Source organism: Alosa pseudoharengus, unplaced genomic scaffold, assembly GCF_046254945.1.
Source record: "Alosa pseudoharengus isolate Yale_2024_CS ecotype anadromous, Long Island Sound unplaced genomic scaffold, YU_APseudo_1.1 YU_APseudo_1.1_scf_21, whole genome shotgun sequence".
Classification (NCBI taxonomy): domain Eukaryota; kingdom Metazoa; phylum Chordata; class Actinopteri; order Clupeiformes; family Clupeidae; genus Alosa; species Alosa pseudoharengus.
Genome location: NW_027468674.1, coordinates 25,306,893 through 25,334,212, shown reverse-complemented (window position 1 = coordinate 25,334,212; position 27,320 = coordinate 25,306,893). Strand labels below are relative to the sequence as shown.

The 27,320-nt window shown below is 44.5% G+C and overlaps 2 protein-coding genes across 2 annotated transcripts; both read left to right on the top strand.

The window, feature by feature from the left end:
* Positions 1-2,608: 2,608 nt before the first annotated feature.
* mxtx2 (mix-type homeobox gene 2) lies at positions 2,609-4,225 on the top strand. The gene is made up of 3 exons (XM_076298788.1): positions 2,609-2,630; positions 3,142-3,314; positions 3,434-4,225. The coding sequence occupies exons 1-3, from the start codon at positions 2,609-2,611 to the stop codon at positions 4,223-4,225; spliced, it is 987 nt and encodes a 328-aa protein (XP_076154903.1).
* A 463-nt stretch (positions 4,226-4,688) lies between these two features.
* Positions 4,689-25,400, top strand: bms1 (BMS1 ribosome biogenesis factor). The gene is made up of 23 exons (XM_076298283.1): positions 4,689-4,815; positions 5,382-5,570; positions 6,469-6,659; positions 6,850-6,929; positions 7,127-7,315; positions 7,506-7,648; positions 8,596-8,717; positions 10,165-10,358; positions 10,732-10,871; positions 12,688-13,436; positions 13,610-13,711; positions 14,214-14,362; positions 16,568-16,649; positions 16,924-17,006; positions 17,455-17,664; positions 19,126-19,314; positions 19,974-20,154; positions 21,008-21,066; positions 21,642-21,764; positions 22,270-22,417; positions 23,096-23,271; positions 23,669-23,830; positions 24,583-25,400. Exons 2-23 carry the CDS (start codon positions 5,392-5,394, stop codon positions 24,808-24,810), a joined length of 3,879 nt encoding a protein of 1,292 aa, XP_076154398.1. The 5' UTR covers positions 4,689-4,815; positions 5,382-5,391; the 3' UTR covers positions 24,811-25,400.
* Positions 25,401-27,320: the final 1,920 nt, after the last annotated feature.

The following is a 27,320-nucleotide window of genomic DNA, read 5'->3' as shown; positions in this document are numbered from 1 at the left end:
GCAGGCTACAGAAAGCAGGAAGTTGAGCAGCAACCATGTTGCAGTCGTAGACATAGAACACAGAGAAAATAGGCCATCAAGCAAAGCAGTGCAATCTAGTCTGTACTGGAGAGTTCTTTAGAATTCAGGGGAGAACATCAACAACGACCAGTTTCAGTATTTTTCTCTTAATTCAACAAGGTAAACCAGGGAAGGGCAGTTTAGTTTTCCAGTAGGGCATGGGCTAGGCTGCATTAGCTTTTATCTAGGTCATTTTGTGATTGATGAAGCATGGAGCGAAAACGACACTGCAGTTGCAATAGCACCAATAATTTGGCTGTGGGCTTGCATAAGGCAAAATGACAACAACTTCCTCTGTTTATGCAGAGGGGAAATGCGTAATAATCTGCTGGCTGAGATCCTAGTATTAATGTCTTTTCTCTCCTTTGACCTGCCTCGTTTTGCTAGTTCTGACCATAATTTTAAATCTGGAGCCTATATTGGATTAAGAGCTAATGCACAGTGCCTCACTTCCATGTTTTTTTTTTGTTATCTTTTAAATATCCAGCACAAGCAAATTCATAAATCAAAAGATAGCAAGGAAATCCTCATGAACTTGGAATCTTTCACAAAAAGAGTCACATGAACTAATATAAGAATATTTGAATATTTATATGATTTAGTAATGCTCCTGGTGACTCTGACTCTACAACCATCTATGGAGGGATTAGATAGCGGAAGTGTAATTTAATTGTTTAGGAGGATTGCTATCTGAAATGTTGTCATATAAAAATGTACAGGGTCTTCTTTTTGCCTCCTTGTGTGAATGCCAGGTTTGGCAAGCTGATCCATCTCCAGGGTCCATCCATCTGCTTCTTCAGCAGTTTCCTTTAAATAATTTATATTTATATTTTTCTTGGGTTTTGCCTTTTTCAATATAATTTCTGTTCTGACTTTCAGACTGGAAGTGGTTCTTCCACTTGCAAGAGACGATGGGCTGCCTCAGTTTTTGACAGATGATGTCCATTGCTTTGTGCCATAGGCTAACAGCAGCACAGTAAACTTATTCAGTAGACTTAAACTGAATAATAAAAATTGTACAGAGAAAATCAAAACAGTATTTGGCAGAGATCCACCATGCCATCATCCTGAGAGATAAATCATGTGATTAAACATATATAACACAATCAAGTTGTAATGCTGTACTGTCAGCTGGTGTCAAGTAGACATTAAAATGTATATTAACACCTATTTGACGGGTGGAATTATCCTTGAATAGTATAACAACACATTGGCCTAATGTCATGTCACACCATTGCATGCAGTTGAAGCATCATGTGACTGCATATGAGGTCACAAGATTTAAAAACTAATGCATCATCTCAGATCCCATTTCCTATTTGATGTGCCATAATGTTGCAAATGAACTCAAAACAGTGTGGCCTTAATTGGACACTTACCATTAAGAAGTAATTTCTTCATGTCTCAACATGCCCAGGAATGGTGAGCACGAGCTGAACATGAAAAATAAAAACAAAATACAAGACAAGTAACAAATCTATTGAACTTTCAACCAGAGCAAGCCGTTTTGGATGTTTACAGACATTAGCACACTGATAATGGCTTTGAGTGCAGTTCATGGTTTAATCCTGTCAAGTACAGCACTTGTTATCATCTTTGATCAGTTTGAAGTATGCCATGCAATGAAGGTCTTATCTCTTAAATTTTATTCAATGAGGTATTATATGCATCTAGTCAGTGTGTATTTATATTATCTACTGAATGGAAACTTGAGGTTAGGCTTATTCTTGTATCAACATTAAGTTTAAGAAACAGGGATTTAAACAGTCTAAAGTTTGTGTGTTTTGTATTTTAAACATGCAATGTGTAATTTATACTTCCATAGCTGTAACATATATTCCTATTAACATATAATATTACCATGAGTTTTTGCAGGCTACATATAGGGTCTACCAGCCTTAATATGGTAAGACACCCAAAGACCCAAAGATTAGGCCTTCTGTATGTATTGTTATGTGTTGTTATGCGTTGTTAATGTATGATGGAAGTAGGCCTATCCCCACAAGTTTACCAAGTTATATAAAACCTCATTCAATAATTTCAATATACCAAATACATGTATTCTGTCAATAAAGGTCTTGAAGCAGATATAAGTACATATTTTCATTGTATGGATGTACAGTTAATGCTTGGTCACATGATTACATTTAACACCAAACAATGTGACTCCCATTAACAAACACTTGGAGCTGTGAATTGCTCTACCCCATCATGGTAAGCTGAATGTTGTCTGAAGTTTGGAAGATGTTATATGTGTGAATGCAAATTGTGTGAATGGGGCTGTGACAGCAATTGTAGCCACTGTCACTGACGCAGGTCATGTGCTCCTCAAATTATGTCCACATAGCCACACCCAAATCAGAGGGGCTTGCCTTTTCTCCCAGGTGAGGAGAGGTGGGTATAAATGCAGCTGGTCTTCAGGTCAGTGTCAGTATCTCACAAGGAGCAAGCTTATAGCACCTCTGGAACTCTAGGAATCAGAACAGGACAAAAAGACTACAAACTGATCAGTGCAACATACTGGGATTAAGAACATCCTCAGTTAAACATGTGGAATGACTGCAGTGTTGGTGAGTTTGTTTTGGATAGCATGTATTTTGTGGAGTGCTGCTGAGGAACTGAACTTGTGTGGGTTCATGTGTCATCTTGTCTACATGTTTGCATGGTTGTCTTTTGTAAGTTGTAATCATAAGTGTGTTTCCTTTAGTATGTATTTGGATGTATGTAGAGTGTGTCTGTTTGTCATGTATTTTGTATTGTCTCCTCTGGTATTGTCCACATGTCACTATCTGTAGTTTGTCTATCAGTGTGGGATACATGGCAACAAAAAAGACACCTCTCCTCCCCTTGGCTCCCTGCCTTCCTCTCTCCTGTTGCCATGGAGCCCTGTTTTGATGTTGTCTTTGGAAAGTAAAAGGTATAGTTGTTGAGTTGTTGTGTTTAATGTGATACATGTCACACATATGACTCTGTTATATACATGGTCGGCCAGTAAGTAACCTTTGTTAGCAAGACAATGAATTTTACACTTAACTTGACTTGAGGCACGGCAATAACGTGAACATTTTTTTTCCTCCTCAGTCCAAGATGGCTCCTCACAGGCCCATAAGATGGCAGGCCGCAGGAAGAGGACCAGCTTCACCAAGGAACACTTAGAGCTCCTCCGCATAGCCTTTGAGGTGGACCCTTACCCGGGAATCAGTGTGAGGGAGAGCCTGTCTCAGGCCACCGGACTTCCAGAGTCCCGTATTCAGGTAATTACTTAGAGAGCACATTTTATTTACTTATACAATCTTATCCTTATGCCTGATTGTGAATGGGGGAATTGAGAAGAGACAGTTGTCTAACAGATATCGTATCTTTTCTTTATCAGGTATGGTTCCAAAACAGAAGGGCCAGGACTCTGAAGAACAGAAACAACAGGATGGCCTCTCCTCCATCTGCCTCCGTCCCTGTGAGCCCCTTCATTCCCTCTCTGATCCACAGGGCTGAGGACGACAGCCAGCAGAGGGGCACCTGCGAGGGCCTCTACAGCGGCACAGGCAACCAGCCGGCAGGCCACTCTCAAATCAAGGAGGAGGACCTGGACTGCTTCTACAACAGCCTGTCTCCACAGGCCTCTGGCTTCTCTCAGAGGGACATTGGCTACTTCAGCACGCCTTCCTTCCGGCCAGGGCAGAGTCGTCTGCTGGGCAGCAACGCCAGCCCCACCTATCAGACTCCCACCGCCACACACCACAATGGACGCAACAACTGGAGCTCAACAGTAACTCCTGATAGCACTTCTCCAGAGTCTCTGTGGAGCCCTCGGTCCTCCATGGGTAGCAGCTTTGCCAATGACAGCCAGTTCTTCGCCTTCCCATCTCCACCTGGACCACCACCACCCTACCCCCACCGCACTGTCCAGTCTGGGTACATGGGGTCAGTGTCCAACTCTCCTGCCTCGCCGGATTCGGCTTGCTGTGACATGGGGCCAGACAATTCCTCTTTCTCCGTCCAATACTCCTCATTCAGCGGGATGTGGGACATGCCGACCTCGGAGCAATTTACCAATCTGGCTCCTCTACCTGACTTGTCTTCTCAGTGTTTGGAGGATGTCCTTGGGGAGATGCAGCCAGACTGGTGGAAAGTCAGAGGGCCTGTGGACCTCCCTAGCAAAAAATAAGACTACATTAGAGACTTACTTATACAGCAGAGCTCTCCGGAGCTCTCCCTTTTTTTAGGCCTGTATTCATTGCTGCTACCTCACATTTAATGCATTTGTATAAAAAGAAGAGTTGAACTTTAGAATGGATATTTATTTTGTATTTATTAGGTTGTATTTAAGGTATATTTATTTGCTGGTAGACTATTTATTAATTAATTGAAAGGAACAACAGTGGTTCAGTGTTTTAAAAACAACACAGTGGTTATCAATCATCATACTTATTTAAATAAAATATTTGTATCAAATTCTAGTGTCTTATCTTTATTTTTCTCTTGATTCTCAATTTCAATGTACTGAATCCCTTGCGCCAGAGAGAGAAAGCGCCTCTTAAAACAGGTCATCTCAGACACGGAACGTTTGCTGCCGGAGTTTATTCTCGACGGTATCTCAGTGTCGGTGCAATCACTTCCGGGTGCCTCAAGCACACGTGAAAAAACATGTTGGAGAAACACAAGCATGAGTGGATGTAATGCGCAACTCATTGACAATTCAAGCACGTAGTTAGTGAATATTGTGGAAACTTCAAAATCAACATACAGCTCCAAAAGGTAAACATTTAATTTAAAAGCGCAAATATTACGCATAGTTTGATGGTAACGTTATTAGCTGAAGACTGCTGATGTTCACTTGTAACGTTGCAATAACTAAGGAAAGAACGAACGTTGTTACTTGAGCTAGCAGTTAAACTGATGATAATATGTATGGGCATTCAATAACATTCACAACATATTGCCAGTTAAGGTGTTAATACTTCATGGCATTGTAGATCTAATCAGTAGTGAACACTTCTGTGACACCTTTCTCATAAGGCATATAACAAGTTGCTAGAGAATACGAGGCACAGGTGAGCGGTCAAAATCACCGAACAGAAAACACTGACACTGTTGTCATTCAAATCTGAAGTTATTCGCGATGTATAGAGTTATTCTGTCCTTGTCTTTTTGTCCTCAAACCATTTTACTAGTCGAGTAAGAGGACTGTAAAAGATTGTCATTATGGAACCATAGTGAGTGAGCATGAGCCATCACACACACACACCCTCATGGTTTTACATATGCACAAGGTTGATTGTTCTATGTGAGTAACAGTTGTGTGATTTGTTGGTGGACCTTAGACCTGAAAAGATGGAGGGTAAAGAGCGTAAGGAGCAGAAGAAACATCAGCACAAACACAGTGGCCCTAAGGCGCAGAAGAAGAAGAACAAGAAGCAGAGTGGACAAGAGCCTGATCAAGATGAGCGCAAGAGGAATCCCAAGGCCTTTGCCGTCCAGTCAGCTGTGCGGATGGCCAGGACCTTCCACAGGTTGGCGGCTCTCACTCTCTGTCTTTCTTATCTAAATGTTTGTCTCCCTTTTCATTTAAATCTCTTTTTTTTTAAATTTTATCTAAGTCTCTTTTTTATCTTTCTCTCTCTCTCTGTCTCTGTCTCCATTTCACATCCTACCCAATAAGTCACTGACCAGTTACTTATCTAACTAGTCTATTGTCATGTGATATCATACTATGGAATTTTAGACAAGACAAGGCCGTTTTGTTTGTATAGCGCATTTCATACAAATGGCAACTCGGGTGCTTTACACTGTCAGTGTATACAACTGAGAACAGAGAATAGTAGATAATAGGAAGTTGGAAAATATAAAAGAATTAGAATAGATCAAATGCATTTCAAATTTATTGTCAGTAGCTCTCTCCTAGTCTGTACCTATTTTATTAATGTGTTTCATTACTTATTTATGCATTTTATTTTCAATATTTAGTCATTTGCACTTTATGTTTGGAAACATATGTATTTTATTTCTTTTTATATTTTCCTTTTTTAGATTTCTTTCTCCTTCTACTATTCTGTGTTTCCAGACATAAAACACACCGTTGAAGTTCTTAAAAGGCATAAAACACGAAGAAAAATGACTAAGCATTGAAAATAAAATGCATAAATAAGTAATAAAACACAACATTAAGAGCATATGTGCATTTGATCAGACTAGGAGAGAGCCACTGAGAATAAGTTGCACACATTGCTAAAACTGCAACTAAGATATTACCGTAGACAATATATATCGCACAGCCCGGTATGCTAGGCTAAAAGATAATTGAGTGCATCAGTCACTGCTAATTCAATTTCCAAATGAATTTTGTCGTTAAGGATTTCCCTGATAGTATGAGATATATTGCAAGGTTATTTATTTCATAATTTATTTTAGGACTCAAGATCTGAAAACCAAGAAGCATCATATTCCCCTGGTGGACCGAGCACCTTTGGAGCCTCCACCTATTGTCGTGGTTGTAGTAGGGCCTCCAAAGGTTGGCAAGAGTACCCTGATTCGCTGCCTTGTCAAAAACTACACGCGTCAAAAGCTAGCGGACATCTGTGGGCCAGTAACAATAGTATCAGGTGGGTATATTGTTTCTCTGAAGGGCTGGGTGTTTGGTATTATACCTAGATGACCATGTCCCTTTATATCTGCTTGTGTTATCAAGTAGGGTTTTACAGGAATTTAGTGATGTTATTTTCATTACTCTCCAAAAAAAGAAACTTGCTCCTTTGAATTAAGAATGACCTCCTTTGCTTTCTTTGCTAACAGGTAAGAAGAGACGCCTGACCTTAATTGAATGTCCCAATGACATCAACTCAATGATAGATTTGGCAAAGGTGGCTGACCTGGTACGTATTTGTTTTCTTACTGCTTTTATAATTAATTATTTATTCCCTCATGATCTTTTACACTGAGATTTGTACCTTCCAAATAATTGTCACATTTATAAATGCTTATAGTTGCTAGCTTTAAAGTTTCTCTGGATTTGAAATTGAGCTCATGCCCAGATTTGTTGCAGAAGGTTTCAGCCTGTCCTTTTCCCCAGGTATTGATGCTGATTGATGCCAGCTTTGGCTTCGAGATGGAGACCTTCGAGTTCCTCAACATCTGCCAGGTGCACGGCTTTCCCCGCATCATGGGCGTGCTAACACACTTGGACTCCTTCAAGAACAACAAATCCCTGCACAAGACCAAGAAACGCCTCAAGCACAGATTCTGGACTGAGGTCTACCAGGTAAGATACTTGATGACCCTGCTTTGTGTCCTGCTGTAGGTGGGCATTGTAAAGTCCTTGATCAGATCAGTCAGGAGTAACGGAGAGACTTACTGAATGCTTGTTTTAAGTCTTCAGAAGCAGGGTTGGGAGAGTCTAGCAACAGTCAGAATTGGAGTATGTTAACAACGGCCTTTTTTGTTGTTGTCAGGGTGCCAAGCTGTTCTATCTATCTGGTATGGTCTATGGAGAGTACCAGATTCGGGAAGTGAAGAACCTGGGGCGCTTCGTCTCTGTCATGAAGTTCCGACCTCTGGTGTGGCAGACCTCTCACCCTTACGTTGTGGCTGACCGGTGAGTAGGAGTGTTGGTTGTCATTTACTTCATCATACCCAGTAAGGGTGTCACGATTTCGATTTTATTTCGAAATCGATCGAAATTACATCTCAATCTCGAACTTTGAACTTAAAAGTAGAATCGACGATGCAGCCACACCCCAAATGTCACGTCCAGCATGTATGCCAAGAGCACAAACACACATGCACGTGCTGAACTGCAGCGTCAACACTCCTCTAATTTTAGGCTGCAGCCAGTTAAAATATAGGCCTACACATCAACCTACCGAAATCAAAGCCCCTCTTGCTACTTTGAAATCACCGGTGTGGAAGTATTCGTTCATTCACGTCAATTAAAACTAACTTAGCCTACTCAACTTAGCAAGTGAAAAGATGGTCTAATTACAGTCCAAAGTTACTTTAAGGCTTAAAATGCAAATTTATAAGTACATATTCCATGAACACTAACCTTGGGTCCCTTCGGAGTGTGCTGAAACAATCAAATTAACATTCTGTGTTGTTTCATTTTACTATGTTCACGTCTCTGTTTTAGCCTAAAGTTCTGTTTACATTACAATCTCGCGGTTGGAACGGTTTCAAAGCGGTGTCAAAATAAAAGCCCCCCGAAAAAGAAAAGGCCAAAAAGAGTAAATAACATATAAGGAATGCATTAATAGTAATATTTAAAAAAGATCGAAAATCGAATCAAATCGTGACTTTAAAATCGAAAATTACATCGAATCGAGGATTTGGAGAATCGTGACACCCCTAATACCCAGAGATGGTTGACTGGGTCATACAGTGAAGTATGGGACTGTGGAATTGTGAATTGTGTACTGAGAAATAGTATAGAGAATACATATTAACGAGTTTATGTAACACTATATGAAAAACTGTTAAAGCTGTTGAAATCTGTTTTCCAACTCTCTTCTTATGGTCATTCTTCCATTCTCTATTTGCCCCTAGTATGGAGGATCTGACCAATCCTGAGGATGTCAGGCAAGACCCTAAATGTGACAGGACCGTCTGTCTCTATGGCTACCTGCGTGGCACATTCCTGAAGAACAAGGGCCAAGTCCACATCCCTGGTGAGTACCTGTCTGAAATGCCTCCCAACTTTGCATAATAATATTCAGCTGCAATTCTAAATTTGGCAATCTTGCCTGTGATGATATGAGATATGAATGAGGGCTATGCCCTTATCAAAAAAGCATGGGCCAATATCATATAGCTTTATTAGCTAATTTTGAAATAGAGCTTAATTGATCCAGAAGGACATTTATGCATCCTGTTGCTGAAGGCCACACATGAATACACACATTAAAAACGTAGTCTAGGCTAAAATGATATATGTGGTAGCTAGAAGCAACATTGAAATCCATCTGGAAGTAACTCGATGTATGGGCTTTTAATGCAAAGTGCTCATGAATAGATAAAGTTAAAGTCATTGTTTTACCTCAGGGACAGGAATGAAGAAGCTAAGGTATAACAATGTAATTAACTCAGGGCCAGTCTACATTTGTTCACATCGCCGTTCACACATGTATCCAAGGCGTACAGCCAGAGACGCTGCCGACCACTTGTGTTTAGATTCCTTTACTGCCGAGTGCCGACGTCACATTCATTAGAACTCCCATTGTCCAGGGCACATCAGAAAGCATTGCCAATTTACATTACAAAAGATATGTGGTCACATGTGTACCTGACCACCTTGACAAGTGGTTTGAGTGTTGGATCACAATACATTGTGGTAAGGCACATTTTAAAAACAAATGTAAACGTCCAAGTTTATTTATCTATGAAAGAAAACATGGTACAACATTGACACTAAATATTACATTGAGCTAGTCCCACATAGATTACTTACTGTTACTATTAGCTACTACCCCACATACTGTTTTAGTCCCATGAAAATGGTCAAAGAATGCAATCACACCTCATTTAGTCGTCTTCGTGTTTATATGAATAGAGACATAAAATATTGGCACAACATTAATAAAGAATTGTATTATTGTTAATGGTTCAGTCATACTGAGAAAATGTCTTATGCCTACTTACTACAAAAGTTAGGAGTAATACTTTTAAAGATATTAATGCCTAAACATGTCTTCCAAAATTAGGCATTTTGAGGCATTTTGTGATTTAGCCCTATAATTAATAGGCTATGTCATATAGATTAGGCCAGTGGTTCTTCACCTGGGGGCTTTACATTGTTAAACCATGACCTTTTATCCCTTTTGTTATTTTCATTACCATTTCTAGCATATATGCATGATGTTGTTCACACCAGGCAGTCTTTTGTGTTTCCTGAACTATGGTGACAGCTGTGCAGGTTTGCCGCAGGAAAAATCCATGTTGAATTTTTATTGTTGTTGATAATGACTAACAATTGACTAACATGATAGGCTATTCTAGCCAGCAATAGGGCAGCTTCATGATCTCTGTCACATAAATAGAATGTTATTGAGGATATATCAGGAATGGATACTCTATTTAGTATGGACCTTGTCATGTGACTTTCCTGTGGCTCTCCAGGTGTGGGAGACTTTGGGGTGGGCGATGTGAGCTTCCTGCCGGACCCCTGCCCGCTGCCAGAGGCCCTGAAGAAGAGAGCCCTGAACGAGAAAGAGAGGATGATCTACGCCCCTATGGCTGGCGTCGGGGGAGTTGTGTATGACAAGGACGCGGTGTACATCGATGTGCCAGGTGGCCTTGCCAAGCAGCAACAGGTCAAGACATACCACATCACGTTCAGTGTCTTTAAGATCAGTCTGTTGCCAATCATTTAGAAGACATATAATTTAGAAACTGCTGCTTCTAAAAAACAAGGTTACTGTTGATGAAGTTGATAGTCTCGATATTAGTTTTTAAGACTATTAAGTATTCTCAATATTAGTTTTTAAGACTATGGAGACTTGCAATACTTGAGACTATTGTTGTGATTTGATTTGTGCGACATATACTTGTGGGAGGTTGCTACCGTTCTGTACCTCTTTCCAATATTATTTTTTCCCTTCCCATTGGACATTTGCTTTGCATAAGTAAACTCTGATTCGATGTGAGTGCTCGTCTTAAAAGCAGTGTCTCCTCTGCCCATCACAGGAGGAGGTGAGGCCCACCACAGAGCTGGTGCAGTCGCTCATTGGCACGCATGCCACCCTGGATGCCAAGATGGCTGCCAGTAAAGTGTCCCTGTTCACAGACACGGCAGCGCTGACGCAGGAGGAGGTGGAAGAGAGCGGGTGAGCTGGACCTAAGAGCACCCAAGTCCCCTGTGAATTCAGAATGATATGAAGGGTGAAGGGTGCCAGAGTGCACAGTGATGTGTTTTTTTTTTGTGTGGTTTCATCAGCATGCAAAAAAGAGTTTGTGTCAACATAGAACAGGTTTGCGCTCGAAGCAGGAGACTTCTTGAGAACTTGCCATTCAAGTTTTGTCAAGTTTCTGCACTTTTTTTGGAAGCAGTCTTGGCATATATATATATATATATATAAATAAATATAAATAAATCATATATTTTTTTGGTGACAGGAAGAGAGTAGGAGTGATAGATGTGGTGGAATCGGAAAATGACTAAGGTTGTACTCGAACCTGGTCCGGTGGTTCACTCATGGGCACGTGGATCCTTATGTGGTACGGGTGCTGTGGCCAGTTGCACTACAGCGCCCCCCGGCAGCAGTCTTTCATACTTGATCTTTCTCATTCACTTACTCTTTCTTCTCTCTCTCTCTCTCTTTCTCTCTCTTTCTCTCTCTGTTTCTATCTAAAGGGACTGATTTATTGTTTGTACTAGGACTTAAAAATAGGATGATAGGGAAAAACATAATTCCAGGTAAGCATTCAATAATGAATAGGCCTACAGATAATATAATATAATAAATGTGAAATGAGCAGAATTTAAGCATGGCTGCATGTGACATTATTTACAAATCAAAATGACAACAGCTGTTTTGAGTCAAGGCTATATGCTTAGCCTATTGAATAACTTGATGATAGAGAAAACAAACCATTTTGTGGAATGATGCATCATATGGAATTTGCAACGGTGTGACTCAAAAACAGTCTCTGGTGGCCTATAAGTGACATCACACTCTGTCTGCCACTCTGCCATTATCGCTCGTTTCAATTTAGGACCTTGCAGTTGGAATTGTCGTTTGTTTATTCAAAGTCTAAAGACAGTCCAAAGTAGCCTGGGCTATTCATATAAGTGACATCACACTGTCTGCCACTCGTTTTCTTGTCGCTGGTTATGCTTTATGTGTGGCATTCTGGGACGTTCTTTTATTCGGGACCATTATCGCTCGTTTCAATTTAGAACCTTGCAGTTGGAATTGTCGTGTGCTTATTCAAAGTCTAAAGACAGTCCAACGTAGCCTGGGCTATTCATATAGGCCTAAGTGAGATCACACTCTGCCTGCCACTCGTTGCTTGTTGCTGGTTATGCTTTGCATGTGTGGCATTCTGAGACGTTCCTTAATTCGGGACCATTATCGCTCGTTTCAATTTAGGACCTTGCAGTTGAAATTGTCGTTTGCCTATTCAATGTCTAAAGACAGTCCAAAGTAGCCTGGGCTATTCAAATTGTCCGCTTATATCACATCTTTTTTTACGTCATTTTGAAGAGCCACTGCATAGCCTACCTGCGTGTGTTGGCATGTTGGCGTGTTGTTGCAAAATCCGTGGAGTTATCTTGCACTCGCTTAAGTTTTTACCCGTGTAACCTACACTGATCAGTTCTGCCAAAGCCCTGCTTCTATCTTCACTGGTAGCTTAGGCTACAGTCCTACAGTGCTGTGTGGAAGGGGGAGTGGCTAGCGGCGAAAGCCAATGTGTGCTTCTTTTACCGATATAGGTTATTTAACGATATCTTTTGCATTTCTTATTCAAACAACGTCAAATTGCACTTACTCATGCCCGTAGCAAGACACCTGCCAAGTTTGAAATCAGTCTGACAAACGGTCAGCGAGATATGCGTGCCACAGACACACACACACACACACACACACAGACGCTTCTTGCTTTATAGATAGATGCTAAATATCTCCATTCTCTAAACAGGGCCAAGCAAGGGCCCACAGAGAGCCGTGTATGGGACCCAGAGACAAATAGAGAGAGGAGGAAGGCTGTCTTCAGTGAGGAAGACAACGAGGACGATGATGATGATGATGATGAGGAAGATGAAGATAGTGATGACGAAGATGGCGGAGAAGAGGATGAAGACGAGGAAGAAGATGAAGACAGTGAAGAAGATGATGATGAGGAGGAAGATGATGAAGAGGAGAGTGGTCCTCCTGTGGCGAAGAAGCCCAAAGCTGTGGAGAAGGAGGAGGCGAAAGACACGGAGAAGGATGCTCCTCCAGTGAAGAGACAGAAGGTGGAGGAGGTGGGGAAGAGGAAAGCAGAGAAGGAGACGATCGCAGAGATGCCAGCGTTTGCCGACAGCGAAGACGACCTGGAGAATAGTGAGGCCGAGGAAGAGAGCGGAGACGAGGAGTCTGAAGAGGAGGAAGATGAGATGGAAGAAGAGGAGGAGGAGCAGGTGAAAGGAAAGGGACCAGCAGATTCTGGACACTGCTCTGAAGAAGAGGAAGCTGATGAAGCGGAGGATGACGATGATGACGATGAGGAAGAGGAAGGTGAAAGTAGTGATGACGAGGAGGACAAAGACTCTGAAATGGAGGAAGAAACCTCCAGCGCTAAAATTCCAGAAAAGAAAGCCAAAGGGTCAAAGGTCACCACACAGCAGCAAGAGCAGATGGAGGAGGAGGAGGAGGAGGAGGATGAGCAGCCGAGCTTCGACACCGAAGGTCAGGAACCCTTTATGCCCCAACTCTCATTCTAGCCTCTTTTCCCTCTATTGAGTCATGTTCACCCCTCAACTCTGCTGGAGTCCTGCCATCTGTTGGTGGGCACGGCCCCCGTCTTGTGCTTGTCATCTTGTTTGTTTACGCCGCACGTCTCTCGTCTCGTTTCGCCTCAGGAGCCCTGCGCTGGAAACAAGACCTGGCCCAGAAAGCCGCTGAGGCATACCTGCGGAGACAGCAGGCCGCCCCAAACCTGCGCAAGCTGGTGTATGGCACAGGTGAGTATGTCTGCGTTGACATGGCCCATGTTGTGGATGCCACTGCGAGTGTAGCATTTGATTTTGAAGCCAACCTCATGCTACTAGAGCACCTAGAACTCCAGGGATGTATTTGAAAACGTTAATTAGGTCGAGTTCTTCTCAACTCCACTTTAAATTCTACATAATTTATTTTGTTGTAACATGCACACACACACACACACACACACACACACACACACACACACACACACACACACACACACACACACACACACACACACACACAATATAAATTAGTCACTTCCATTTGAGAGCGATTGCTGCATGTGCTTTTGTTCCAGTTGGTATTGAGTTTTACTAGTGTAATAGGATTAGCGAAGGGTTTTAGGGTTTACCAAAGTTTCCACATGATCCTGAAGAACACAGCTCCACAACTCCAAGTCTTTCCGTTTGTACACTCATGTGCTGTTAGACCTTACTGTGCTCTGTTGAACGTCCATTGCGTGATGCTGTTCCCCAGTGGCGGAAGAGGATGATGAGGCCGAAGAAGAGGAGGTGGGTGGATTGTTCAAGGTCAGCCGGCCGGAGAAGGGCAAGAGGCTGCGAGCCGACGCCGCGGACTGCTCCCGGTTTGAGCCGGACACCAGCCACGACTGGGACCAGGACGAGGTGAGTTTGCAGAATGCAGAATGCAGAATGCATCTGATAAACCGGAAGTGCATTTGGTGTGTTGGCAGAAAGAATCTGAGAACAGTTTGATTTGAAACTAGAACAGTTGAAGCATTTTTGATCTGTTTCTGATCACTTTTTCCACAACATCGCCACCACAAAACAGATCAGATTCTACTGACGTGTAAATGCAAATGCCTTTAAACATCACATGCCTACGGACATATCTTGTACGCATTATGGCTGCTACGTGTATCCTGTGTCTGTTTGGTGCTTTGGTTGTGCATGTCCTCAAAAATTAACGCGACATGAACATTAGGGGCGATTAGTATAAGTGCATGACCGTACATGAGCTTTCAAGACCAACTTTATTTTTACGACTCAGGGTCTGAATTCTGACCTCAAGTGGAGACCTCCAGTAACACATGCAGTGGTCATGTAGTAATGGGCTGTGTCTCAAACCGCATACTTCCTACTGTTGGTGGTCATGGGCAGCCCCCCCCCAAAAAAAAAAAAAGAACCTGAAGTCTACAGCCTTTAAAATGCAATGACTGCTAACAATCCACAGTGGAGCAAGGCCAGATTTTCACAAAGTGAATTCAGGTCTGGTTTTATAGCAGACAGTCAATAACCTTGCATTGTTAGTAGGGGTGGCACGGTTCACAAAACCCACGGCATGGTTTGTATCACGGTTTTAGGGTCACAGTTTTCGGTTCACAGTTTTCGGTTGTCCGACAAAATTAAATCTCTCCGGTCAAATTCTCCGTGTACACTGGACATGCAAAGTGTTCTTTACCAAAGGCATACAGTAGGCCTATGCGTTCTCTGTCTATGATCTGCAGGGTTAGGGCCTCCTCGACGAGGCGATTACTGGTGCGCGGATAATTTCTGGCACAATTAAACGGTATCATTGAACCGCGGCCGAAAGAGAGAAAAAACTAAACATTTCCCTGAATAGGAAACATTTCTTAATTTATTGTTATCAAATAAAGAGGCATAGCATTAGGGGGTAGTTGTGTGAGCGCTCATTCTTGTGTGTGCGCATCTGTGTAAGTTAAACAGTCACCACTGGAGATAACGTGGGTAGCAGCAACAAACAACGTAGGCTAGCCTTTTTAAAACAACGAACGAAGCGGACTCTTGCTGTCCATGAAAAGATACTAGATCTTGTTAGGCATGTTTAAGTTGGGCTAATGAACATGTTGCCTTCTATACAGCCTGATTATGTCATTCTTTAAGCTACATAGCCTGTCTCCAGTTTTCCTAAATTTGACCAATTAAGAAGGGATAATAGGATATTTGACCGGCATATCATCAAAATGTCCGGAAAACAAAACCTCTGCCGGTCACTTTGACCGGCACCATTTTTTTCTAGTGGAAACTCTGGCTGGAACATGTGGCCTTTCACAGTGGAATTTGGGGTCAAATCAAGATTTAGGAGAGAATACACTCATAGAGAGGAATGTAGCCTAATTAACCCTTCCATGTCTTTGCCTGTATTTCAAAGTTGATTCAGTCGTTTTTTGTCTTATCCAATTCACATCCAAGTGTCATGATGGTACGTTGTTTCTGGCTATACCCATCTATAACAAGTGGCCAGTAATTGCATAGATGTTGTCAAGCTGTTAAGACTGTTAAACTATCTGGGAATGTTCCAGATGGTTATTCTTGAGTCAAATAGCATCCATCCTTAATTATGTACTATTGCAGTGTGCTTGATGGACTGAAAGGATGGCAGTTGTGGCAGTTATGATCCTTGTCTAATCATTACCAGGCAGTGCAGACAATGTTGACATTAGGGGGTAGTTTAAAAGAAGGACATCTATTGATCTGACTGAAATGAAGTGCTCTGTGAGATTCTGTCGTTGGAGAAGTTGAGAGTCTGTACTTGTAGGCCTGATCCTTGTTTAGTGATTCTGAGGGCATATTTGATTATCCTCCCAGTCATTACTGAATGGCATTTTGGTTCTTTATTGTTCCTTGAAATTGAATTGAGAGGAAGCACCCGAGACAGCACTGGCTCTATCAGTCAGGCGTGGCACTGAGAAATCCAAATACTTTTAGATTGTGTGTGTGTGTGTGTGTGTGTGTGTGTGTGTGTCTGCGTCCGTGTGTGTGTGTGTGTGTGTCTGTGTCCGTGTGTGTGTCTGTGTCTGCCAGTCCGACTGTTTGTTCATAATGATTCCACCCTCTCTCATTTCTCAGATGTTGGACTCCATAAAGGACTGCTTTGTGACTGGCAAATGGGAAGGGGACAAAGACGCTGCCACCCTTCTAAAGGAGGATGGTGAGCTGCCACCTCCATATCTCTCTCTCTCCCTTTTTCTCTCCCTCTCTCTGTCTCCCTGTTTCCCCCCTCTCTCTCTTTCTCTCTCTCTCTATCTCTCTCTCTCTCTCTCGTCTCTCTCTCTCATTCTCTCTTTCTCTCTCTCTGACATTGCACGGCCAGTCGGTCGCTCCCTCCTTGATGTGTCTGGGTGTCATCTGGTATTCTGGTCCCGGCTCTCTGCAGAGTTGGCTTGTGCTCATTGCTCTGTGTCCCTCCTCCCCTTCCTCCCCAGAGGAGCTCTACGGGGACTTTGAAGATCTGGAGACGGGGGAGGTGCACCGCGGCCAAGCCAGGGCGGAGGGGGACAAGGCTGAGGTACCGCTCGCACGGGATTTTTTGAAAGTGTTGGTTGGAGAACTGTCACAGCCCTGTGTGTCTACTACCACACTCTGCTCTATCTTTTACACACACACACACACACACACACACACACACACACACACACACACACACACACACACACACACACGCTTACACATACACACACACATACACACATGCTTACACACACTCATGCTTACACACACACACACACACTCACGCACACACAGGCTTACAGTCACACACACATACACGCACACACACATACACGCACACACACATACACACACACATGCTTGCGCACACACACACGCACACGCAGAGTCAGCTTTCTGACAGAAGCACTGCTCTGTTGAAAAGGTCTCTCAGAACTTTTAATGAGTTCATACTGGAGTTGTAGATGTGGGTTCTGTGTGTTTTAGCCGCTATTTTAATTCACCAGGGTGGCAGCGCTGAAGATGACGATGGCGATGGTGACGAAGAAGAAGACGAGGAGAAGCCACTGGTGAAGATGGACGACGAGGAGGTTCAGAAAAACAAGCGTCTGGAGAAAAAAAGACGCTTGAAGGAGCGCTTCGACTCGGCCTACGACGACGGCGGGGACGCCACCTACTTCGATGACCTCAAGGAGGAGCTGAAGAAACAGGCTGAGGTCAGTTGGCCCACAACATGGGTCAGATCTGGGGGTCCTTTTTGAGTTGCACTCAAGTCACTGTAATCAACATAGTTCCACTGTATGTTTGTATCTCTTACACTGTGCCAGGGGCACTGCTTTACACGGTGCATCAGCATGGGGCTTTTTCAGTGCTTGGTCCAACTCCCATTTAGAATCCGCCTCTACTGTGGCTTCTGTAATAGACTCCAGTGACCCAGTGTAGTATTTTCCACTAGCCAGCCCCGTGCAGTAAGTAAACTGAAGTAATGTCCATTTGTACTCACAGGGCAATTTTACGCTTGAAGCTTGTGCTTTTTTGCCACTTGCTGTGAGTTCTGAGCAGCTAACTTGTGCTTGTTGGACTCTTGTGGCCGTTTTGAGAGGCAACTGGTGTGACCTGAAAATCGAAGTGGTCAGGGCACCTCTTGCCATCCATACTGCAACACATTGAGTGTGTAACAGGCGTTAAATTTAGTCAAATAAAATGAAAGTCTCCTCTGTTAGAGTAGTAGGATTAAAGAGCTGTTGTTGGCTACAGACATAATCCTATGAGAGTGAAAGCATGACGCGGTTGAATCATAGTTTTAGCAGAATGGTCTCTAATACAATTTTACCACACAGACACACAGACACACAGAAACAACCATGCGGTTGCTATGACTGTTGATAAATGTTGTGAAACAATGGTCTGTTTTCTCATTTATTGCTAAATTTTTCATTTTTGATTTATGGGCATCTGAAACTGTTTAACTCGGTGGTAACAGAATCCAAGGGTTTGTGTCTGGGGGAGGGTAGCCGATTCAGCAATCCTTGAACTGCCGACTCACAGAAGACTGGGCGGCTCCTTCGTAGTTGTCAGGTCAGCTGCAACAAAGAGCCAACACACTGGCCTGCTCCTCCCCTGGAATGTAGTCTGACACCATTTTAGGGTTGATACCGCTGTCTTTGTGTTAACTGACATTGTGTGAGTGAGCTGATAGGTTGCTTGTGTCACTGTGTCAACAACTGTGTGTGTTGTGTATATTCTCTTGCTTACTTCCTCTGTCCCTCCCTCCCTCCCTCACCCTCTGTCTATCCTTCTATCTCCCTCGTCCATCTTTCACCCCCCCATCTCTCTCTCTCCCTCTCTTACTGACCTTTCCTCTCTTGCATACACTCTCCTACGTCTGTCTGTCTGTCTGTCTGTTTCACTCTCTCTTTCACATTCTCAAATTCAAATATCCTTCCTTCGCATGACAAACCATTTATTGTTTTACCAAAGCATTCGTAGAACAGAAGAAAACAAATAAAAGGAAAAGAGAAAAAAGGGAAAACAGACATGTATGCATCTCTCTCACCCTGCATCTCTCTCTCTCTCTCTCTCTCTCTCTCTCTCTCTCTCTCTCTCTCTCTCTCTCTCTCTCTCTCTCTCTCTCTCTCTCTCTCTCTCTCTCTCTCTCTCTCTCTCTCCTGTCACAGCTGAACCGGGCCGAGTTTGAGAACGTGGACGACGAGACGCGTGTGCAGTACGAGGGCTTCCGGCCCGGCATGTACGTCCGCATGGAGATCCCCTCCTTACCCTGCGAGTTTGTCACCAATTTCGACCCCCACTATCCCATCATCCTCGGCGGCCTGGGCGCCAGCGAAGGCAACGTGGGCTACGTTCAAGTGAGTGTCAAGCACATCAGGGTCACTCAGTCAGACAGGCTTTGTGCCTCTAGATCACAACTGTGTGTGTGTGTGTGTGTGTGTGTGTGTGTGTGTGTGAAATATGAGTTTGTGAAATAAAGCAGTCCTATAAAAACAATGTTCAGAAGTAACTGGTAGCTCCACCTCATCTGTCAAACTGATGGTAAGGTCCCACCTGTCAGATAATACTGAGTCTGACAAAGGAGACACGGTTCTATTTGTATGCTCTTTCTTCCTCCCTCTCTCTCCTTCTCTCTCTCCCTTTCTCTCTCATTCCCTTGCTCCCCCGCCTCTCTTTCTTTCATACAATTCAATTCAGTTCAGTTCAGAGTGCTTTATTGGTGGCAGGAACCTTTTGCATTGTCACATTTGAATGGAACATTTGAACACAGAGTTTACTGTAGGTAAATGGTACAGCATATAAATCTCTGTCTCTCTCTGTCTTTCTCTCTCTCTCTCTCTCTCTCTCTCTCTCTCTCACTCCACTCACTCCACTCACTCCACTCACTCCACTCACTCCACTCACTCACTCACTCACTCACTCACTCCATTACTCACTCACTCACTCACTCACTCACTCACTCACTCACTCACTCACTCACTCACTCACTCACTCACTCACTCACTCTCTGTTTCAGATGCGTCTGAAGAAGCACCGCTGGCACGGTAAGATCCTGAAGACGCGCGACCCGCTCATCCTGTCCATGGGCTGGCGCCGCTTCCAGACCATCCCCCTCTACTACATCGAGGACCACAACGGGCGCCAGCGCCTGCTCAAGTACACGCCCGAGCACATGCACTGCGGCGCCACCATCTGGGGTAAGGGACGCACTGCCAGCTCTCTGGACTCAGGACACAGACTCTAAAGGACAGGCTTCTTATACGTGACCCGTTAGAACACTATCGAGATCAGTTTTCTTATACTGTGAAACACATTTCATATTTACAGCAGTGGTACAGAGTTTGGGTTCAAATCTAGCAAGCTAACTACCTAAGAAACATACAAACACCTTGCAAACATCACCAAGAACAGTCTAGCTGGCACTGACCAAAAGCTTGCTTGTCTTCTGGCAACTCTGAAAGGTGTTGTTAACTTTCCTGGGATGTTTCCATCGAGAACACATAACTACTTAGTCTCTCAAGTATCATATCCTGGATAGCGGGATCAAGATGCGTTTATCAGTCCTTCACTTGACCATCAAACTTAATTTAAAGATGACTACAAACTAATAGCCTAAAAAAACATACCCCAGAAACTTTTTGCTTAGTGTTTTCTCTTTGATTACTTAGTTGCAGTATATCAAAAGCCGTGTGCACTTTGAATTAGCTTCAGTAGCAAATGCTTTTAATCAGGCACAGCTAGTGTTTGCTTTCCCTAAGGCACACACATAGGCCTGCATATAGCCAAGGTCATTATGAGTTTCTGAGATGAAATTGTTTCCTCACCTGGTGATGGATGGAAACGCCCCGCTAAGCACCCTTACCCACCAGGCCTGCGCCGAGACCTCAGCCATCATCGTACGAATGAGCCTCCTCGGCCACTGAGGGGACCATATGTTCTTAGATTGCGTTTAGGTCATTTAGGCAGCTATTTTGCTTGCTAATGACCGTCTGAAAGTGGGTATTGATTAGGCTCTGCCGCTCTTGATTTCTTTCTGTCTCATTGCCGCAGGGCCCATCACCCCTCAAGGCACGGGCTTCCTGGCAGTGCAGTCCGTCGCCGGCACAAAGGTAAGCACTTAGAGAGCCACCAGAGTGGAAACCAACTCCAAAGACTATATATATATATATTTAAATATGCAGAAAAATTGGGCTCCTTCGAAGGAAAATGAAATATTGCACTGGTTTAATTCAGAAAGGATTGGATGTCCTAGTGCCATTAGGGGGCAGTGTTTCCTAATTAAATGAATTGTGATGACCAATCCCAATGATCCCACACTCACACAGTGTAATGGATTTGGGGCACATTCCTGCTAAATAAGGGAGGGCTTTGGGCTGTACCACTGTCAAATCCCTGTATGCATACTTTCAGTATTTCTGTAGTCTTCGCCTGACTGTTCATACTGTTGTGATGAGAAACATATGGTTATCAGGGAAAACCCAGGTGGATAAAAAATGGTGGACAACTGAGACAAAATCCAGTATATATATACTCTTGCAACATAGTGTGTGGCATTGCAGGGTTTGGGGTGGGGGGGGCATTAATATTGGGCATCAGTGTCTTTTTTCCCCCCTTATTTTACTTGATTTGTGATTTGGAAAGTGATATTGTAAATCAAGCTCCCTTTTTTTTTTTTTTATTTCAGGCTGGTTTTCGCATTGCGGCGACAGGAGTGGTCCTTGACCTGGACAAGTCAGTGACCGTTGTGAAAAAGTTAAAGCTGATCGGATACCCTTACAAGATCTTCAAGAACACCTCTTTCATTCAGGTGTGTGTGTGTGTGTGTGTCTGCCTAGACTCTCGGGAGGCCACTAGCTCATTTCAGCCTTCTCTCTCTCCCTCTCTCTACCTCTCTCTCTCTCTCTCTCCTTCTCTCTCTCCCTCTCTCTCCTATCTCTCTCCCTCTCTCTCTCTCCCTCTCTCTCTCCCTCTCCTATCTCTCGCTCTCTCCTCTCTCTCTTCTATCTCTCTGTCCGCTGAGAAAGGGCAGCAGACAAATTGAAACCTTAGAGCCTGAGACTGGTGGCTGGGACAAATCAATAGATTTGACTAGTGCAGAGCTTTGAAGTTCACAGCTCTCGTTTATCTCCATTGACAGAACTTTCAAACAAATTTTTCAGTACCCGTTTTTGTAAGCGAACGCGTAGACTAAGAGTGCCCCGTTGTTTTGTGTGACGAGAGTCAGATTGAGCAGTCAGTATGGAGACCTCATTCACAAGATCTGCCCCCATCCCCTCTCACCTCCTCCTCCTCCTCCTCGTCTTCCTCTGCAGGGCATGTTCAACACCGTGCTGGAGGTGGCCAAGTTCGAGGGAGCGTCCATCCGGACAGTCAGCGGTATTAAAGGTCAGATCAAGAAGGCCCTGAGGACACCACCCGGATGTTTCCGTGCCACCTTCGAGGACCGGCTCCTCATGAGCGGTGAGTGTGTGTGTGTGTGTGTGTGTGTGTGTGTGTGTGTGTGTGTGTGTGTGTGTGTGTGTGTGTGTGTGTGTGTGTGTGTGTGTGTGTGTGTGTGTGTGTGTGTGTGTGTGTGTGTGTGTGTGTGTGTGTGTGTGTGTGTGTGTGTGTGAGAGAGAGAGAGAGAGAGAGAGAGACACACACACACAGAGAGAGAGGGAGGGAGAGCGAGGAACTCGAACATAGTTTTGTATGACAGGCGGTCCACTTAGGCTGTTGCCCTACATAAGAGCTTCAGTGAATTCTAGTGAAATTCTCTCTTGGTGCTTCTTGAGAAACGGCATATGTAATGCATTTTGGTTCATGCTGGCTTCAGAGTAGAGTTTGTGAAGATGCTTTTTACAGGTTTGCATAATGCATATGCTAATGTTTGTACAAATTACAGTTCAGAAAAATAATTAGTATTTGGTTTATGAGGCAGTGTATGTGTGTGTGCCTGCCTCAGGGTATGTAGTCATAACCTGTTAGGATGCTTCTGTTCAAATCATTTGTTTTTATCTGTCCCGGTAATAAAACATATGTGGTGGCATCCATGTGAATATAACTTTGTGTGTGTGTGTGTGTGTGTGTGTGTGTGTGTGTGTGTGTGTGTGTGTGTGTGTGCGCGTGTGTGTGTGTGCGCGCACGTGCGCGGTGCAGACATTGTGTTCCTGCGCTCCTGGTACCCGGTGTCGGTGCCCCAGCTGTACAACCCGGTGACGTCCCTGCTGCTGCCCGTGGGCCACAAGGCCAGCTGGACGGGCATGAGGACCCTGGGACAGCTCAAGCATGACATGGGCATCCGCAACAAACCCAACAAGGACTCCCTCTATAAGGTAACACACACACACACACACACACACACACACACACTTACACACTTACTCACTGCCCTCATAAAAATCCTCATTCATTTATAACCCTGAAAAATACATAGCCTTATATTTGACATATATTGCTCTTTAATTTGTGTTTGTAGTTTCCTGTAACTTCCTTGTGGATCCTTGAACTTGTGTGATAGTCCAATCCAGTCTTTTCTAGGTCATTCCTTGGACTCGTTTCACTGGTCTGTCTGCAGCACTGTGTACATGGAAAGCTTAGACCGTATTGCAGCCCTCACAAAGGATTTTTCCATTCATATCACTGATCACTGGACACAGAAGAGACCCACTTTACCAGGACGTCTAACACACTGTTGTTTTGTTTGTCTCCCCCCCCCCCCCCCCCCGGCAGCCCGTGGAGAGGCAGCCGCGCCGCTTCAACCGGCTACAGATCCCCCGGCAGCTGCAGAAGTCTCTGCCCTTCAAGAGCAAGCCCAAACAGCAGCAGGCCAAGGGCAAGACCCCGCGGGACCTCGTACGGCCCGCCGTCATCCGCGAGCCCCACGAGCGCCAGGTGAGACCCCCCCCCCCCCCCCCCCCACACACACACACACACACACACACACACACACACACACACACACACACACACACACACATATACACTCTTACACTATTCTGAAGTCCCACATGTTCATTTCTTACCATGACACTTAGCCATGTTAGCTTTAAGTAGCGTAGGTGTGGTTATTTAATGGAATGAAATGAAACTCTGAGAGTTGCCAGTGTTTTGAGAGCGACCACAATCCCATTTCAATACCTGTTGAAATAACTACAGTTTCACTGCCATGTTAAGTGCATTTTAAGCCTAGTTTTTATTCCCCGTACTCAGGTGTGGGAGTCAGGTAATGCATGGGTTTAGCTTGAACCATCTCCTCGAGGGAATATCGCAATTGCTGATATTTGGCTGTTTTTGAGGCCGGTGGTTAAGTCCCCTAACTGCTGCCACTCAGCGCTAAAAGGTCAGAACTAATCCAGAGCGAAAGACTCCTACACAAGGCAGCTTTTGTGCAAGCGGCTTTTAGCTCCGTCGTTTAGGTGAATCTCAGAGGAAAGCACGAACACAAATGCGGCCTGAGTGTTAACCGCCCAAAGTCGCAGTCATCCCAGATCAGCGTATGCTCACTCGCACAGTCCATTAATCACACTCACAGGCTTTTCCACCCACAGGTTCAGGTAATACTCTGTTAGTGTGTGTGTGTGTGTGTGTGTGTGTTCATGTGTTTTTGGGAACTCAATGGCTGTGACTCCTCTCCCGTCCACCAGGTGGCGCAGTTGCTCCACGCGCTGGGCACCGTCTACGGAAACAAGCGGAAGGCGGCGCGCACCGAGCAGCGTGCCAAGCACAAGGACTTCCTCCGTCAGAAGGAGCAGCAGGAGGAGGAGAAGCAGAAGAGGCTGAAGGAGGAGAAGAAGAAGCTCTACCGTGTCATGGGCCAGAAGGAGAAGAAGCAGCTCAAGTCAAGCCTGAAGGGCAAGGCCAAGGACGACTGAGCAGCAGCATGCTAACGGCTAACATTTACCAGGACCCCCCCCCCCCCCCTCCCTCCCTGGAGTGTTAGAGAGAGACTGCGTCAGCCATGGACAGAAAGACTTTTCATTGTGGCCTCTTTGAGTGCCAGACATTGTTGACTGTAATTGATATTTGTAAACTATAAATTAAGGTAAAACGATGTCACAGGGCCGTCAGACCCCATCTGTTGCTGGAACTATTATGCTGAAGCAGAAAATTGAAAAACTCACAAGAGGGTTTCAAGTGGTTTTAGCACGCCTGTTGACCCCCTGCTTTTATGAATCGGATAGCCGTTTAAAGTCACTGGCTTTGTTAAGTAATATGCAGCAAGGGCGCACTCCTGTTGAAATGTGCGTCTGAAGTATGTTTATGCATATTGTGGAGAACAAGAGACTGCAGCTCTGACCACCACTAAAGTATTCCTGTTTTGGTAAGTAGATTCCAGAAGATACTCAAGCAAGGTCATGGTTCCTCTGTTTTTTCCTGTTTTGCTGATAAGAGGATTCGTACCCACAGAAAGCTTTTTAACATTTGTTTTTTAATAAAAGAAAACATACTAAGATCCCTAAAATGGCTGTCTGGCTGCTTTCCTTCCGACTGAAGGCAAAATGTTCTCCGTAATGTCATTTCAAACCCATAAACACTCCAGTATTGGGCAATTAGCATCTTTTATTCCATTACCCGACGTCAAAAGTGAGGATGATTACTCTCTCGATGTGGGATACTGGGCCTGGCGTCTCGCAATCACTCAAATCTCGTAATTGAATTTGTGGACGGCTACTTCAATTAGCCACTGAAACACACAGCGTGGCAGGGGGTAGACAGGGGAGGTGGATTGAGAAACTCCTTCAAACACATTTGGATTCTGGTCTAGACGCGACGTGCTCTCTCAATCATTCTTTTAGGAACAACGGTCGGAGTAGAGGGGAAAAAAAAAGAGATGGGAGTCGTGCTGCGCAGCCCCGATCCAATCGCCTTTTAGCCGTCACAATGGGCGTAATTAATGCCCACGCCGAACACCGGAGGAGCCGGTGGCCTCTCCTTGGCGGAGGGGGGAAGGTGGCCCACGCTGAGGCGTTTGGTGCTGGAGGTGTCCTGACTGACCCACTGATTCAGTCTGTGTCTGGTGATTGATGCCTACTGCTAGTGAAACCCCACCACCTACTCCCCCCACCACCAGTGTGCCTTCTGATGGACCCCTCTCTGTGTAGCATATGCCATTGCCCTGCAGGCTCGGAATTGGACTTTTGTCTTTCCGGAACCTTCCTGGGGAATGCATGCAAGGGCATCTTCCCAACCAATGTCAAAGCCAGGCAGACATTTCATGTAACCCTCTTGACGCCAGCGTTGCTGGTTATATTAAACCAGAACCTATTTGTGTCCTGCAAACCTTTACATGTTTGTGTTTGAACCCTATATAATGTTTAAGACTTGACATTTCCAGTGTGCGTTTGGCAGCTTTCAAATCGAGCAGCATAAATCCAAGGGCCCTAATGGCGTAGGAATCCATCACCTATAAATGTTTGTGGGTTTCGTGTCTTGTTACTTGGGTGCTTGTAATGCCTTGTGGTGTGTGTTCACTGGGCCCTGGTAATGGGCTTGTGACTGTTATCTGAATGGCAGAGGCTTCGCTGGCAGCCTGTCGATATGCATCTCATTTTCCATTACAACCCCCCCCCCCCCCACACACACACACACCTCGCCACCCCTTCTCTCCCCCCTCTTCCCCACAAATAACAGTGGCCATCGGAAACATTCTATCGCTCTCGACAAGGCACACGTCTGTAAAGCGAAACCGCCTTGTCGTGGTTTTTTTTCTGCGTTCATTCTCTCCCCCTCTCCTCTCTCCTTTCATTTTGTTCCCCTCCCCTTTGCCTTCTCTGCCTCCCCCTCTTGTCACCATCACAAAGCCACCACCACAGCCTGTTTTGTTTGAGCAGGGCTTTAGTTAGGCGCTTGCCGCCGATATAGCTGCTTCCCCTTGAACAATACCGAGCTTAGCAAGGTCAGCCGTGCACTTGCCTGAAACCTGAGTGCCCATTTACGCCTGTGTGTGTGTGTGTGTGTGTGTGTGTGTGTGTGAAGGTGGAGGAAGAGGATAAGGGAGGTGGAGAGAAGGCTGGCCCCTGCCCAGGCAGATGGAACAGGCCTGTTAATGGAGGAAGAGGTTTTATTGTGTGACGGCAGGTTAGTCTTAACGAGTAACTGTAACTGAAAAGAGAGAGGGATGGAGAGGGAAAGAGATGAAGAGACTGTAAACTAGTAGAAAGACAAGAATGAGGTGTTTATTTCAAGTGACTACAAAAAAAAGAAACCGAACTTGGTAAAAAGCAACAGCAGCCACACAAAACAATCTGACAAGAGCAGACAAGAAACAGACGTGGACATGTCATTGTGGGAGAAAACGATTGTCTGTCCATGGGTGACTAATAACCGCTCAAAAGAGGAAGACAAAGGAGCACAGGACAGCGGGTCTGCTCAGGCTGTCCCA

What these genes read in the sequence shown, in the direction of transcription:
- mxtx2 (XM_076298788.1), top strand. Translation starts at nt 2,609, where the DNA reads ATGTGGAATGACTGCAGTGTTG. An exon ending in GTGGAATGACTGCAGTGTTG is followed by an intron (nt 2,631 to 3,141) that starts GTGAGTTTGTTT and finishes TTTCCTCCTCAG; the next exon opens with TCCAAGATGGCTCCTCACAG. An exon ending in TTCCAGAGTCCCGTATTCAG is followed by an intron (nt 3,315 to 3,433) that starts GTAATTACTTAG and finishes TTTCTTTATCAG; the next exon opens with GTATGGTTCCAAAACAGAAG.
- bms1 (XM_076298283.1), top strand. Translation starts at nt 5,392, where the DNA reads ATGGAGGGTAAAGAGCGTAAGGAGCAGAAGAAACATCAGCACAAACAC. An exon ending in ACAAGGACTCCCTCTATAAG is followed by an intron (nt 23,272 to 23,668) that starts GTAACACACACA and finishes CCCCCCCGGCAG; the next exon opens with CCCGTGGAGAGGCAGCCGCG. An exon ending in GCGAGCCCCACGAGCGCCAG is followed by an intron (nt 23,831 to 24,582) that starts GTGAGACCCCCC and finishes CCCGTCCACCAG; the next exon opens with GTGGCGCAGTTGCTCCACGC.